At 41.6% G+C, this 16977-nt stretch overlaps 1 protein-coding gene across 6 annotated transcripts in view; it reads left to right on the top strand.

Moving 5' to 3' along the window:
- Nucleotides 1–16977, top strand: part of LOC103291238 (myomegalin-like) — a 136785-nt gene that overhangs the window by 83316 nt on the left and 36492 nt on the right. For all 6 annotated transcript variants that reach the window (XM_054712184.1, XM_054712185.1, XM_054712183.1 and 3 more), the window contains 8 exons: nt 274–441; nt 580–661; nt 1312–1403; nt 3739–3855; nt 4152–4289; nt 5311–5423; nt 6617–6744; nt 16574–16662. In XM_054712184.1, the coding sequence (XP_054568159.1) occupies nt 274–441; nt 580–661; nt 1312–1403; nt 3739–3855; nt 4152–4289; nt 5311–5423; nt 6617–6744; nt 16574–16662 (927 nt within the window). The remainder of the gene's footprint in view (nt 1–273; nt 442–579; nt 662–1311; nt 1404–3738; nt 3856–4151; nt 4290–5310; nt 5424–6616; nt 6745–16573; nt 16663–16977) is intronic.

Raw genomic sequence — 16977 nt, 5'->3', positions numbered from 1 at the left:
CTTGACACCTTGGTCTGATGAGTTCTAGCAGAACCAATTTCAAATTATTTTATCTTTAATATATTTGTTATATTCATTTTGTTCTAATATTTTACCTATGAGAGACTTTTCACTCATTGACTATATTTTCCCTTGTAAACTGAAAGCAAGGAAACTATTTTCTAGGGTCCCAAAACTGGCTTCATAATGGTTGGCTTTTAACATATAACTTCAGAACACAAGTTTTGTTATATTAGAGAATCTTTCTGATGTCACGTGTGATTTCCTTTCTAGGCTGCTGCCGAGAAGATGGTGCAAGCCCTAATGGAAAGAAATTCAGAACTGCAGGCCCTTCGCCAATATTTAGGAGGGAAAGACTTCACGGTGTCCCAAGCACTCATTTCTAGCCAGCCGACCGGAGTGACCTCCATCAGCCCCCGCCTCGGAGAGCAGACTGGTCAAGTAAGACTGTAGACTTGTGTAGATATTTGAGGCCTAAGTTTGATAATTATCTGACCTGTGTGAGAACAATCCAAGTCCTTGTCATTGTGATCATGGTTCCTGCATCTTCCTAAATCCCCCAACTCCTCCAATTTTCAGGGTTCAGTGCACATACCCTCCAGAGATGATAGAACTTCATTGACTGCCAAAGGGGATACCACCGTACCCAAGTCCCCATTAGGTAAGCATCAAATTGCATTAAGTAATCTCTGCTTTTCCTTCCCATAATTCTCTATTAATAGATTTGGCCGAGACTCTCTTTCCCTTCCTACCTTAATGGAAAAATTAAACTTGAGTTCCCCTGAAAGGATGAAGACGAGTCTATTCTAGGAAGAACTGCCCTTTCCATAATGTTGAATTGAGGTGATTGCTCTGGGCACGCAGTTTGGCCAGGGACATTGCATCCTCCTTTTCGGATAGCTTTGCAGGGATTCAGCAATGCAGGAGGTAGTGTTTCCAAACCTGCACAGCAGGACGATGGGGCTGATACCTTCTGGGTATCTTTTAAGAAGGCTGAGGACACTTGCTGTAACGTGACATTTCAGTGTTGGGAGGGGCAGGCAGTTGCCTCCATAACTACAATATAATTGTCACACAGGAGATTTAACCTTGGTGTGGGTATACTGTGGCTTACTTAATCTTATTTTTATAAGCATGTAGGTGGCTTGCAGTGTTTTGCCTTTACAAATCATGTTGCAAAGAACAACCTGTGCATATATGTTGTTTTTTATTGTTGGGGTGTGTCTTCAGAGTAAATTCCTGAGAAAGGAGGCCGCAGAGATCATGCTATGTTAATAGTGATAAGAACGCACATTGTTGTTTCAATTTCAGGAGACTTGGACACAGTTGCAGGGCTGGAAAAAGAACTGAGTAATGCCAAAGAGGAACTTGAACTCATGGCTAAAAAAGAAAGAGAAAGTCGGGTGAGTTTTCTAGTCAAGCCTAATTTCTAAGTTCCTGGTTTTTCTTTCAAAATAATTTATATTTAAGGAAGTACATTTCTCCAACTATAATATCTGGGTCCAAAAACAAGGTATGCCTTTTTTTTTTCTGGAGAAAAATATAAATCACTTCATATCCATATTACCTTTCCAAGATGCTCTGGTTTTTATAAATGGGGACTGTTAAAACATGTTAAGTGTTAAAATAATAGTTTTCTCTGCCCATTGCTCACTGGAATAAAGTAATTGGGAATAAATGACATGCTATATAATTGCTGCTTAGATTTATGACATTAGATTCATAAAATTAGTTTTGGAAGCATGGAACAAGAGAAATTTGAGAATGATCACTAATGTTGAGTAATTGCTATAATGCAGTGCACTGTATTGGCTACTTAAATTAGCACTAATGCTTATAATTCTATACAAAATAAGTGGTATTGGCCCTATTTATAGATAAAGAAGCTGAAACTCAGACTTTTTAAAACACAGCGGTAGGAAATAGTCATATAATTAAAACTAAAATTTAAGCTTGGGTCTTTTGTGACTTGAAATGCTTTGTAAGTAGTCATTTCCTGGAACAGATGCGCCCCCCCCCCCACCCCCCGCCGCCCATGTTTATGCTCGAGGTCTAGCAATAGAGTTTTCATCAGTCTTCTTGGAAGAGGCCTCTCGGCCTCACAGACTCTCCTCCCCTTCTGCCTCCCTGTGCAGCTAGTTGTATGTCCAGCTATGCTGCAGAGGGAATATTGGGGCCACAGTATAGTGTTCCAGACTACAACTAAGAGCCTTTATTTCCCATGGCATCTGTTTTAGAAGGTCGGTCCGGGTCATGGGTTCCTAAATCAAGTTCAGCTGGCTAAGCTGTGTAGCTCAGTTTTGTTCCACTTCTTTGTCTTAGATCTAAATGTAAAGCCTGTGTTCATAGTTGTGATTAAAGTATCTTATTATACCTCTTAACTTCTCTCTTTACACCATTTATCTCCTTACAAACAGACCCACATTATATGACTAAAGTTTGAGGATATGAAATTGCATGGCATTTAAAAAATAACAGTTTTAAAAATCCCCCAGTTATCCTCCCCTTTGGGTGGGGGGCGGGCTCTACCCCAACCGTTATCTGATTATTCATGTCAGTTGTTTAGTTTCCATATGCAGTTCCTGTTTTTTTCATATATGCTCAGTTCAGAGCAATATTACTCCTTGGTCTGGTCCTCTTTTCAGGATTATAAAATTATAGTGACTAAATGGATATTTGGAGTGAATGATATTTAGCTATATTACTTACCTTTATGTATCCTTAACTACCAACTTCTCAGTTCAATGTCTTATATTCATTATCAGCTTCCCTCTAATATCTGTTATTTTCCAAAAGCCATGAAGATTTTTTCCAATTTTTAAGCACTCCCCTACTATTTTGAGATAATAGTAGTGGTGGTAATAGTAATCATCCTTCATTGATTGTCTAGTATGTGCCAGGCACTTTAGATACATATTTTTTATTTTCACATAGCTCTGAAAAGTAGGTATTATTCCCATTTTACCATTGAGGAAACTGAAACCCATGTGTGTCTGACTGCAGATCTTTATCATGCTGCAATAATGTTTCTTCCTCATGTTTTCATTTTTTTTTTAATGGAGCAAATTATCTGGATATTTAATGATAGAGATCTCTGAAGAGGGCCTAATGCATAGCACCCCTTTTTTCCATAACCCAGACCTGGACAAACTGAAAAGTAAAACAGAGTAATGGCGGATGCTGTGTTACCTTATCAACTGTGTTACTGATAAAGGCTTAGGTAGAGAACTTAATGCAAGAGCCAATGGGCCTGCCAGCCAGTCCCCAGAATTAGGTAGACTTACCTCCCCAGTCACAGGCAGCACTGGGCCTGGGCAGATTCCCCAGTGTTCATGGTCGGGAGGAGGCTGCCCTTGGAGAAGCCGTGGCAAAAGCAGGCTTCCCGCAGGCAACTCCCTCCCAAAGTTAGGAAAGGTGGAACCTCGTCAAGCATGCCTGGCTTTTTCTTTCCCCATGTACCATTACGGTAAGTCCCTCTTCCTGCCCAGAGCTGGGTGAGGAAAGGGGTGGAGAGAGGTCAGGATTTACACTGCCTGGGCTTCTTCAACATGCAAGGAAATGTGAGGAGAAACATTTTCTCCTAACATGCCACAGGAGCCCAGAGCCATCAGATAACTTGGTATCGTCATAACTCATCATGAGCCCACACAGTGATACTGTAAGCTTTGATAGAATTAGAAAATACACAAATGAAATTTTTGTTGCTTATAATTTACTTGAGGATTTCTTTCTGCACAGATGGAACTTTCTGCTCTACAGTCCATGATGGCTGTGCAAGAGGAAGAGCTGCAGGTGCAGGCTGCTGATATGGAGTCCCTGACCAGGAACATACAGATTAAAGAAGACCTCATAAAGGTCTCTCAGCTTTTTAAAGACCATTGGAAATACCTACAACTCAGAATAGCGTCTACACACATTTGGATGCACTGAGTCCGCTGGCCAGTGCTTATTTCTTGGACACGCTATTAGAGTCTCGTGGTATTGCCGTGTTCTCTTTGACTTGTACCAGAGTTGCTGTGACTTCGTTCAGAATACATCATTACCTTCATATGACTTACCAGTATCCCACTTGAAAGCGTAGCAGACTGTCTTAGGCACATCTCCTTTGCTGAATAGTATTTTTATTACTGTAACCATTTGTTTACTTCTAGGACCTGCAGATGCAACTGGTTGATCCTGAAGACATACCAGCTATGGACCGCCTGACTCAAGAAGTCTTACTTCTTCGGGAAAAAGTTGCTTTGGTAGAATCACAGGGTCAGGAAGCTTCAGGAAACCGAAGACAACAAGTAAGTTATTGGAATACAAACCTTATTTTCACTGTGAAATGAACAGTGGAGAAGCTGTCCATCTCAGTTAGCTGAGAAGGGGTCCGGGGATAGAATTTCACGGAGAATCTGTGCTCTGGAGTGTCCTGCCTTGGTCAGTGGCAGCCACCAGCGTGGAGGCTCCTTCCTTACACTTGTCATTGCGAAGGGAGAAGCAGTTCTTGCATCATACACTGTCAGTTGTCCCTGACCCCTAAGTCACCTCTCTCGGCTGAATCCATCTGTCTGCATGTAACCATTTTTTAAAAAATGGTTAAAAAAAAATTTTTTTTAAAGAAAAGAAAACTTCTGCCTCTTCCCAAAGTTCTTTTGTAGCTTCTATCCCATGTCTAACCTTTTTTCAATGATAAACTTTTCAGAAGACCTACTTGCCTGCGCTCCTGGTCTCCACTCTCATCCCTCTCACTAACTGCTCATGTCACTCCGGTCTGGCTTTTAACTCTACCAGTCCACTTAAACAGATCTCTCTGGTCATGCACTGCCGTAGCTCGTCTTCTTTATCGCACTTATCAGAGCTCACGGTGACACAGTGACAGACGTGATTGATGAATGTCTTCCCCTGACAAGATATAGTAAGCTTATTCCTAGAACAGAACCTGGCACATAAGAAGGGGCTCAGTAAGTATTTATTGAATGAATGAAGAATACTAGGAAGTCCCATTACATGTTTCCCTCTTGCCCTTCCTCTCTTTCTCTTCCCCTCCTTTCTTTCAGCCTCTTTCCTAGGCTTCTGGCTCCTCTCTATCTCCTACTTGCTTCCATGTTTAAACACTGCCTTATAGGGTTTTAAAGAAGAAAAAATGGTAGTTCATGTGGCATTGATTTGAAAACTAAAATACCATGGAAAGCATAAGTAAGTAATAATATAGTGGGCTTGCTTTTAGTCAAAGTACATGCTAATTCATTCTTTTAGTCTTTCTCAGGATTAACTGGCTTCATGTCTCATGTCTCCATTTGCGCATTTCTTCTACTCTTTCCTCAGCTGCTGCTGATGCTGGAAGGACTAGTAGATGAACGGAGTCGGCTCAATGAGGCCTTACAAGCAGAGCGACAGCTCTATAGCAGCCTGGTGAAGTTCCACGCCCATCCCGACAGGTAAGAGAGTGACTGCACTGTGTTCCCGTTGACTCTCACTAAGTGCAGATGCTTACGATAGCGAAGAGGAGAGAAAAGAAAGCAGAGACGGCTACGGGGACTGCCCAGTTTGTCATTCGTTGTGTGGATTGCTTTGAGCAGAAGTGTCTAATCTTAAGTCAGTCATATAGCTGTTGCAAATTTCAAATGAGAAGACCTAGCAGGTTTCTAAAAGAATGCCTTGCCTCTAGTAAGCACTCCAGGTATACTGGTAGGCCTTTGCTTTCTCTGCTCCATGCCCTACGAAAGACTGTTCTGCTGTAAGACTAAGGCTGTAATGGGAACTGATACTGTTGAGTATCATTGAAGAAAACATATTTACTGCGATGCCAGTATCACCCCAGGATCACTGATAGCCATCGTGATCAGTCTATATTCTTGTCCCTCTTGATTTGGGGTCATGTATATTATGTCGTTCTGGTCCATTTTATATTCTTCCCCTTTTTGTACACTTTGCCTTCCCTCCTAGCCCCCTTTTCTCTTACCCGGTTTTTATTCTTTTACTATTCCGTTTCTATTATTGTTGGATTTAATTTTTTGTTCTACTTCAAGCAAATGAAGGAAGAGGAAAGGTAGAATAGGACCCCTTGATTGTGTTACTTTTTAAAGAATGTTTGGATCCTTAGTCTCTGTGAACTGGATTCTTTTTCAGAGCACTGTCAAGCCTGGTTAACAAACAAGAGAACAAGTATTTTACTTGACTCAATATTGCTTCATTTATGTTTAGTTTTTCCTGGGTTTTGTTTTTCAGAAACTAACGCTCTTAGTCAAATAATGAAATTTCTCTTATGTGCTTTAGGGGTGTGAGATAAATCTCGGGAGCTATAATTTCATGTGAGATTGGCCCAGAGCCTAGGATAAGGGACAAGCTTGAAAGAAAGGAGCATGTCTTGCTAATCTACCGCAGTGGCCACAAATGCCACAACAAAGACTACATTCATTCACTGTGTCCTAGGGAACAGCTACTTTAGAGAAGCATGTCAAACTCAAAGGCTAACACAGGCCGAATAAACGAGGCATGCGGCCCGCGGGCCGTGAGTTTGACATGCTTGCTTTAGAAGCTCTCATGGCATTGGTGGCTCTTTGAAAGCACAGGTGAACTCATTACAGTTGATGGCTAATCCATTTTCCTTCCGTGTGGCATGTTTAATCAGCTCTGACAGAGACCAGACTCTGCAGGTGGAACTGGAAGGGGCCCAGGTGTTACGCGGTCGGCTCGAAGAAATTCTTGGAAGAAGCCTGGAGCGCTTAAGCAGGCTGGAGACCCTGGCCGCCAATGGAGGTGGGGAACTGGAAAGTGTGCGAGTTCGTCACAAGCATGCCTTCTGAGCACTGGCGGGTCACTGCAACCAGGACGGAAAGCCTTGTTTGTACTAACCAGAGAGAGCCGGGTCTGACTGGCAGAATTCAATGGTGACTTACTAATGATAAAACCGGTACAAGTAGCATCAGCTACAAAGTGAAACTCACGTTAGTCTACCTGAACTTCACAGCACGTATCCATCTCTAAGTTGAATGGTGGAGGTTACAAAGTGTATTTGCACATTTTAAATCATTCCATTTTAGTTTTCCCTCCCGTATTCATTCGTTTCCCCAGCGCCTCCTCCCGATTCCTTCATCCCTTCTGTGGGCCAATAAAGTTTATTCCTCCCCCGCTCTCACAATCCATTTCATATGTTCCATATCATGTCATAATGCATGCGTGTGTATTATTTTTTGCCATTCAGTCAACTCCTGCTCTTTGAGGGAGAGTAACTTAAAGTTTCAAGATGAGAGAGAGATTTAAAGTCTGTAAGAATGACTTTGCAAAAGTGATATAATCCTTGTCGGAAGGTAACCAAAACCAAGTCTCGCCACGGTAGACTGTAGCATTGGGAGAGCCACAATAAAGAGCAGAGGCAAAGGGTAAAGCGTTGATAGTAAACCTTTACCTCCGATATTGGTTCAGAGTTGATTTTTTAATGACTGAAATTAGATTAGGAGCAGATTAAATTCCATTAAATTCTTTTTTCTTTAAACCAGGGGTATGTTATTTAGTCAGAACATGACTTGAAGAAAGCTCCCAGGTCTTCCAGAGTCACAATTCTCTATATAAAAAGATAATTTGAAATGAATGTCCCCCGTTAAACTTAGTAATTCACCAAATAAGTCATTATGGCCAGAGGAGTGTATTGCTTATCTGTTTTAGCGAGTAGTGGCCCTGATGGGATCCTATATTTTTCACTCTTTAGTGCTTCTCCAATTCTCCATATTAAAATAAGTAATAGGCTTCAGGCTTTGAGGTGTTTGAATAGTTTAGACATAAGTGTCACAGATCTGTGTTTATAGGTTTTAGTCATTGTCTCAGTGCTTTCTTAGAGCGACAGCATGGGTAGAAGGACAGGGGCACTGGCGATTGTACTGGTGTCTTCACTGTTGACGTGTAAAAAGTAACCAGGGTAACTTGGAGCTCTGAGGGTTCAAATGAGATAGCTTATTTTGCCGGATGGCAGTTTCTTAGATTAGAAGCTAAGATTTTGGTTTGTAAACCTGGAATTTGATGAGCAGGGGTTGAGGCTTTCTAGCACCGTAGATGTGACTGCTCTTTGTAAAGGAGGTGGGGTGCAGTGAGTGTCCTGTTTGCCCTCCCTTGTTTTCCAGGACACTTTCATTTCTCTCACACTCGTGTGTTGACATGGCTCGCCTGACATTCTAAATTCCATCCAAGAGAACAGCCTAGCATTTTCTGTAAAGTATTTTGCAAAGACCGATAGCCTTCATAGGCCTTCCTCTTCATGGAAGTGCTTTCCAGGTTTAATGGCTTTGGCAGGGAAAGGAGTCATTTAAGGAAGAAAAGAGGAAGTATAAGCAGAACCATCCACTTCCTTACTCTTCTCCTCTTAAGAGGCCCTTGCTGCACAGAGCTTATTGTGACTTTCTGGATGTGAGGAGGTGGGTATTAGAGCAGTAAAATGTCAACCAACCAGAACATTTAGGAAATGTTATTTCTTAATTTTACGAGTAGACTAAGGAAGCTTTCTAAGTCTCCTAAGATTCAACCTTGGGTGACTTGGGTTCTAATGATTCACAATGATTAAAGGAACTGTAATCATTACCACTGCTGCTTCTGTCAGCCTTGAACAAGAGTAGCAACTTCCCTTGGGGTCTTGAACTGTTGCTAAGTGTTAGATGAATTCAAGTTAGATGAATACTGAGAAACCCAACTTCTATTGAATAATTATCAGACTAGATTAGAGAGAAAAATCTAAGTGAATTTCTGGTCCCGATTTAGATTCTGAAAGGACAGACTAACTTGTTACTTGCCTTTTGATATTGTCTTTGGAAAACATTTTAGAAAATTAAGTGCCTTAGTGGCAGAGGATAAATTAAGAGTTTGATTTTGATACCGCAGATGTGACTGAAATCAGTACTGATTTTCTGGTAGCTGGAATGAGGCTTGCAAACAGTGCTGCCTGGGGAGAGCTCTCTGGCCTACCACTGTTGTGTGATCATTTGACATCATATTAGGGAACACAGTTCTGATGAATTTTGTTCTATAACCTTCATATAGATGATGCTGTGATCGACCATAGGGACTAGAGTTAACATGACATAATAGTGTCCATTCTCTCTTTAGAAGCACAGACCCTTTCTCTTACTGGATTATGCTACCTGTGTCAGGCATTTTTCAACATCACCACAATTTTAGATAAAGCATTGTGTGTTCTGCTTATGGAACTTGATGCCTGAATAAAAAAAAATCTTGAAAGAAAATGAATGAATTAAATTCTCCCTCAGATGATAGCTGTTTAGCCAAGTTGTAACTTTTGAAAAGACATTTTTGGGCTATTCTAATATTGTCAACCTTTTAGTTTGATAGGGTGTACTTTTACCCTTACCCCCACCCAATTTCTCTTCCTTCAACTGTAGGCAGCAGCAATATTTTTGGTACCTCTACTTCCTTATTCATATTTTAAAAATATTTGTCAATGCCGTTAAATATAGTGAGAGCTCTATTAAAGCAAGAAAATCTTGACCTGAATAGGATGTTAGGATCTAGCCACAAGACATTTCCTTAGAGGGTTCTTTAGTATATTTCACTTGCACAGTTTATACATATGTGATCTCTGTGACAAATCTTTATAAAGACCTATCACTATTATGCTTATTTATGCTCCGAATTTAGTATCTGGTCCTGAGAAGTTTGCTTTATAGCCTCAGTGCAGTTCATGAAATTGATTTCGGTTTTCTCTGTCTTCCAGTTGGACCTAGAGTTCTCTGATTGGGCAAAGGGGGAGCAGATCAGATTATACCCAAATTGCTCCTTTCCTCGAGGAATAAAGGCTGACTGGCCTACCTAAAGTCACTTCCCTTTGGGCTATAAGCCTTAGAATAATGCTTAATTCCTTGGCTTTCCTTGAGCTAGTATCAGAAACTCTAGTTCCTGTTGTTAGGATGAAGCCACTGGTTTCTGGTCTTTTTACATGAAAAAGTCACAGAATCTTCACATTTGACGTCCCTGAAAAATTCAAGTTGCCTCTTCAACTTGGGCCTCAGTAGTAATTATACAGGTCAGCAGCCAGTGCCCTGCAGGGAAATGTGACACTTTCTATGAAGTTAGGAAGACATATTAGTCCTCCGCACACAGTCCATTTTCCATCCTGTCTTGTAGAAATTGTACTGACGGTAGAATAAGTGAAATCAGCTTTCTTTTTCAGATACTAATATCCTGTGAGATGAAGCCTGCAGAGTATGTTCTCTCATTTCTCTTTGGGTTAAAGTTCAGAGAGATTTTCTTCTCCCTTTGGTGTTATAGAACCATTTGTACTGTAGAAAGAAGAGCTAGGAATATGGAGCTCATGAGGCAACCAATAACAGAAAGCAAGGAGCGAGCCAATGGGACCATACATCGGAGTGATTTCTATGGGGTGACAGTTTCTGAGTCTTAACACCTTTTGGAATATGAGTTACGCCACCCTCTCGCTAGACATTCGGAGCGATAACTTTGTTAAACCGTTTTTATTATGATTACATGACAAGCATGTTACTGTTAAGTAGTCTGAGTGTTGACAGAAGGTAAGTCCTCAGCCTCCTGCTATCTAATCACAAGAGCCAGGATGAGTTTCCCAAATCAAACATTGGCATTGCATTTAGCTTCCAACAAAGGATGGGAAGTGGAAGGGAAACAAAACTGTAGAGCTGACAATAATAATTGTACCAGGTTTCAAATAATAATTAAACTTATCAAGTGAATTACTCATTCTTTTTGCATTACTTTCCCTTTTTGTTGTTTCAAGTCAAATTCCAGAAATAAACATCTCTATCATAATTGTTTTCCTCTTGCAAAAGCTGGACGGATAAAATGGAAAGTTCAACAACATCAGAAAATGTTTGATGTAAAATAATGTGAGGAGTAGGGGTGTTAGGTTCATGAACCAAATCAGCTTCCTGGTTCCCTTAAGGAACTCATAAATGTCTGGCAAATGCATGAAGGTTGCTTTCCGTAAGTAACATGAGTACGCACCGCTTCTTTGTGCCATGATCAAAGTCCTTGCTCTAAAATGCCGACCTCTCTCAAGCTGCACGTGTGTATACAGGTATGTTTTGCAAATCATGAATTTATTTCCACAAAGTAGTAGCAGTTTGATGATAAAAACAGCTTTACTTTCATTGCTTGAAAGTTTGCTCCTAAGGCTTCTGAGAAAAATGAAACTGATTCAGACTGTTTAAATGAAGGAGGGAGTGACATGTTAAATGACCCAGTAACTTGGCATTCGATTATTTCCAGGTCTATTTCCCAGTCCTGTGTATTTTCCTCAGGAAGTTCATTTCTTCATGGCCCTGTGCTGTGCTAACCTGTGTTAACATTTGTGCTGACATGGAGAGTGTACTTTTTTTTTTTTACATATAAGTATTAGAATTTCAGCCACTTGAGTTGAGACACAAAAAAGTTGTTACTGATCAATAAAAGTATCCAAGGCCAAACAGTAACTATTGGTTTCATTTTTAAAAGGTTTATGAGGAGAAAAAAGAGAGAGAAAGGTCATATCTTTTTTTTCCCCCCTTATAGGAGAATCAATCTGTTGACCATTGTATTAAAATTCCAAGTCAGAGTAAGGCTCTGGAGTGAGTGAATGAATGCCTTTGTGTTTGTTTAACTAAAGGAAGAGGAAGGAACCTGAATTTTTCTGCTTTCAAAGAAGTGAGCCTAAGAGACAGCCTTGTATTTCCTGCAGAAATGGAATTGGACTGCTGTACCTTAAAAACCCTTTCTTGCCCTCCTCACTGAAGAGTAGTAGGAAGAGGGATGGAGATGTGCAGAGCCAGTTCTTACGGCGGGTGGTGCTGTCCCCATACAGGTTCCCGGAAAGTCCTGCTTCCCGTGTCCTTTGCGCGGAAAGAGAGAGACCACGAGCAGGAAGAATTCCTTGACATTGTAGAAGTTTAAGCACTGAGAACTGTTGCTTTCTGAATCAAGGACAAGCTGGTAGCAACGTAAGAGAGGTTGCAATTTAAAGACAAAGATACACCCTGAAGGGTCTTGACCAAAGACAACTGTTTGCTAGCTACTTCTGTTCTAAGATCGGAATCTGTCCAGTTAAAGAATTTTATTTCTCGGCAGAAGTTTACGGAGGACTGTATGAACTCTTAAAGTTTTCTTATGGTCCAGAAGGGAGTGGATGCGGGTGAAATTGTCGCGTTCGATAGGCGAGCGGTTTCCTTTGATTCTCTCATAGTGCATCATAATACTTGAGCCTGCATTAGCTGGTTCATGATGTGAACATGTGACTCCTCGTAATGAGCCCATGGCAGGGTGCCCAGAGGTGAAAGGGAGATGGGCCCAGAGGGCTCGAATCAGCAGCCTGGCAGCAAGGAAAGAACAGCCGGGCGCTTGGCACTGCCAACTTGTTCATGCTGTGAAGTGTTTAGCTCTTTGAATCTTCTTTCAACATAGTCAAATGTGAGTCCTATGTCCTGAGTAACCATATGGGAAAATATTACTCTTTTTCTGCTGGTCCCATATAAATGGCTGGAGGGGAAATCAGTAATGACCCTAGAGTTTGGGGAAACAGGTCGTGTGCAACCATTTTGGGCTCGTTACTGCAGAATTAAAGTAACCCTTCATGACTTTCCCTCTAAGGCTCATTCCTGCCTGCTGGAGTTTGAGGGCAGCTAGACTTTGATGATGATGAGCCCAGTGTGTGAAGCACCTGTCACTCAAAAGAGCTCATTCCATTTACTTACAACTGTTCTTTCAGCGGTTCTGGGAACAGGGAGAACCAAGTGTGATTTCCAGCCTCTCGTTTGGGGAAACACACAGACATGCAATAGTCTCAATGCAGATCCTCCAGTTAGTCACAGGTACAAAATCTCCCTCTGCTGGTTACCCACCCTTGGGCCACTTTAGTTTACCAACAGTAATAATAAAACAATAATGTTTAAGGGCAATATTTAGTGGTACACGCCATATGCCAAGCACCGTTCTAAGCACTTTCAAAAGCAACAAACCCTTTAAAGTGCACAACTAGGGAGTGGGTGTCATTATTAACCCTAGTTAATGGGGTTAACTGCTGAGAGAATTGAGTTACGGAAAGGCTGTGACTTGCCTGAAGTCACGTAACTAATGACAGAAGCAGAACTCTAACCTAGACATTCTGGCTCCAGAGCCCCTGTTCTTAATAATTATAGCCATCTTCTGTTTAAAAAGCGCCACAAATGCGTAAGTTTTTGCCTCATTGATAAAAAATAAATATTTGCGTAATGCTTAAAACTTTGCCCAAGGATTTTATGTATTTAGAGGTTTGTTTTATATCTGTGTACTTTATCATTAGATCGCTGGTAGAAAATAATTTCCTAAATCTAAAAAGGAAGGTTTTGGTAGCACCTCAGTCTGTGTGGTTCAGAGCCTAGAAACGTGCAAGAATCACAACTTGAGAACTACTATCGAAGCCTCAACAGTTTTTAATAAAAATTTCAATGTAACACATAAAACTTAACCCTGGAGATAAAACCTAGAGAAGGAGAAGTAAGTTAAATTTGAATGAACAGATACTTACCTTTCAGAGATTCTAAAGGTGACATTTCACATTCATGAGAAATAAGTAGTAGGTTTATTAATACAAAATATAGCACCTTTAACCCTTAGCACTCGGATGTCGAGTGTGACTCGACACGGTTAGCAGTAGAATAAAGGAATCGAAAAAAGCAAGCGAGTGCAAAGGGTTAAATTAGAAATTTAAAGTATTTCAAGTTAGTTTTGAAGATAGTGTTTTGTTGCCTTGTAAAAGCTTAGAAAGGGGTATTTTGCACAAAAGAAGTTCTTTAGTTGTCATTTAAAAAAAAATACAAAAAACCAGAAGGTAACAGAAAGAGGGATGTCTAATGTAAAACATGTAGGACCTTGTGTGGGATAACATTCATCCCAATATTCTCTCAATTTTTTTTATTCCACCCCACTCAAACACTAAAAAGCTTTCTGCATTCTAATTTATGTTGGCGAAAGGCTGAGCATCACTTAACGCTGTCCTGGAGGAAATACAGGGACTATAAACTAGCTTAATAATAAATAAATAAACAAACCAAACATTAAGGAAAGTAAAACCCCTGCGTAGTGGAGTGTTGGGATGAAATGGGCATTCTTGCTTGGTCTCCCTTTAATTCCTGATATCAAAACCATGGTATCCTGCTCCTGAGTGAATTAAAGAGACAGCATTATCTAGAAAGGTGGATGTGGCATCAGGAAGGTGGCGGAGGTAAGTGGAGGGCAGAAAGCTAGAGAAAAACTTTCAAAACCAGTGACAACCACCTATTCTGATTCCCCACTAAACCTTATTCCTGAAACCTAGTCTAGAATCACCTTGGTATGTAAGCCCAGAATGGCTACATAACCCACCAAAAATGGTGTGGGGATGAGGATCCTGACCTCATAGAGCCGAGCTTTCTTCAGTCACAGGGTCATTCTCTAGTCCAATGCTCAACAGGGGAAACCATGAAAAGTGTGTTTTTTTTTTAATCTGCCACTGAGTGGGGCAATTGTTTTTCTTTGCAGGGGAAAATAAAGATTCTGATTTGTACTGGTGTACAGAAGAAAAAAAAACTGAAAGTAAGCATAATACAGGGTGTCCCCCCAAAAATGTATACACACTTTTAACAGCTGGTAGCTCAATTTTTTAAATGTATTTTAGCAAACACTGCCTTTATAATTATTCAAAGTATGTATGTACATTTTTTGGGGGGACACCCTATATACGATACAGTTGTCCTCAAGTGATTTAGCATCCTGGATTCAGTGAATTTCCAAAACAGCCAAAGCTTAGGGAGTGTGTTCATTCACCTCTACACAGTGTCCTGAGCGGATGTTGGGGCTGGTTTAAGAGGAATGAAAATGCCTGTTGTGCACTGTGCGCGAGGGGGCTCCAAAGATGGCGAGCGGTAGAGGTCCCTTGTAAGCAGGGCTTTATTGAACTGGTACTGCCTTGATCCAAGGATAACACAACATTCACGGTGAAGATCAGTGAATGAACCCTAAAATGAAGCTGTTAGAACAACATGCCTACTACCTTTTAGTACTTTAATGTGATTGGCCCAGACCATTGCAGATGCCAAGATGGAATGTGGGTGTGAACCTCCCCGTTCACCTCATCTGCAGATGGTACTGAATGCTCGTTATTCACGCGAGGCCTTTCATCCAGGGATGTCTGAGCTCAGGAGCAGAGTCTTGAAGGAAGAAACAAAGATACAGAGCTGATTTGTCATTAGAAGGAACAGTGAGTTGCCTCATAAAGTTCAGACACTTGTCAGAACCTTGGACACGCCACCTAATCTCTTTGAGGCCTAGGTGACTACTCAGTGGACAGAAGAGTTTTAACCAGGTTGGTTGCCAAGGTCAGGGTCACAACTAGTTCTCTAGGTTCTCTAACTTGGGCAGCTTCTATAAGACTCAGAGAGTGTCAAGGTAGATTTTCTTGGGTGTTCAAATGAATTAACCACTATAAATTCCTACACTTTCAGAAGAAATCTGCAATGTGGGCCATAGGCCTTAATCTGAAATTGGATGGATAGACAGTCTTATTCTAACATGTAAAGAGGAAGAAATATCCTAGGTTTGTACTGTCCGATATGGCAGCCACTAGCTACATTTTTAATTTAAGTTAAACATTTTTAATTCAAGCTATTTTAAATTAAAATTTCAGTTCCTCAGTCACACTAGCCACATTTCCAGTGCTCAGTAGCCACTCACAGGTGACCAGTGTCTAGCATGTTGGGCAGTGCAGACATAGAGTTGCAGAAAGTCTATTGCTCAGCACAGCTCTAGACCTTTGCCCAGACCACCAACTGCAGCTCCTTTCCCTTAGTGCAGGGCATACATGCTTGTGCCCTAGGGCGACTGTGTCCATCTTTGGGGAATGAAAATATGGATTAAATCCCATTTGGAAAAAGCAGTGCAAGAACCCTTCAGGCAATGGATGTTGGCATTGAGCAAGAGTCTGAGAGATGGGGATGGGAGGTGTTAAAGAAAGAATTAAGAAATACCTGTGCCTTGGGTCTTGACTAGATCTGAACTTCTGTAGGACATAGGGCCCCTAGAGGAGGGTTCCTCAGAGAGAGTGTCACCCCATGCACAGCTGATCCCAGTGATGGGAAAGTATGAGAGGAGCAGGGCTGCCCAAGTCCCCAGAAAATCAGGGACCCTGTCCACATTCAGTGGTGGGGAAAAGGGTAGTCATGCAGGGGCCCATGTTACAGAAGAGAAGGTTGTTACATAGCCAGTCAGAGGCAGAACGGGGGTGGGGGGTAGGGGGGGGTTGTAATTCAGACTTTCTGGAAATAAGTGAAAGGGGTAACCACCTGACGGTGGGCTCCTTAGGTACAGGTCTGTGCAATCAAAGCTAGTTTATGTTTGGGGCATAAGCTTGAATGTTAGTAAGAAAATACCAGTGATACCGTGTGAAGGCTTTTCTACAGATTTGGCACGTTGGTTCTGCCTTTCCTGTCAGCCCTGCTGGCCAGGGGACCATGCATATGGGGAAGGGAAGAAATCAGAGGCGGATGGCAAAAGAAGTGACATTTTAGCTGCCGTCTGGAAGCCATCTGTGAAGGGAATCACCTTTCTCTTTTGGACTTATTTCCAGGTGCAGCTGCAGGGGATGACACCGAGGATGCGAGCACTGAGTTCACTGACAGCATTGAGGAGGAGGCTGCACACAACAGCCACCAGCAAGTAAGTCTGAGTCAGGTTCTGGGTCCCAGGGCGGAAGACTTGTGACTCTTTGGGGGCCTGGTGCTTTCCTGCAGCTCTTGTGGACCGAGAGTGAGAAGCTATCTTTTTATATAAACCACTTCCCAGTCTTCTCCCTGCCCTCCCTGAGCTTCCCAGCCTCTTTGCCAACCTCTATCTTCACTCCATTTTTCTCTCCAATACACTCTTTTGTTTTCACTCCTTCTGTCTCTCACCCTGCTCCCTGCCCCTCCACCCGCCTTTGTCCCTATGTACCATCTATAGCTGTAGCTCCAGGAGAATTTTTACTTATAAGAC

This window comes from Eptesicus fuscus, chromosome 22 (assembly GCF_027574615.1).
Source record: "Eptesicus fuscus isolate TK198812 chromosome 22, DD_ASM_mEF_20220401, whole genome shotgun sequence".
Classification (NCBI taxonomy): Eukaryota; Metazoa; Chordata; class Mammalia; order Chiroptera; family Vespertilionidae; genus Eptesicus; species Eptesicus fuscus.
The sequence above is the reverse complement of the archived record's forward strand: the minus strand, read 5'-3'. Positions and strand labels throughout refer to the sequence as shown.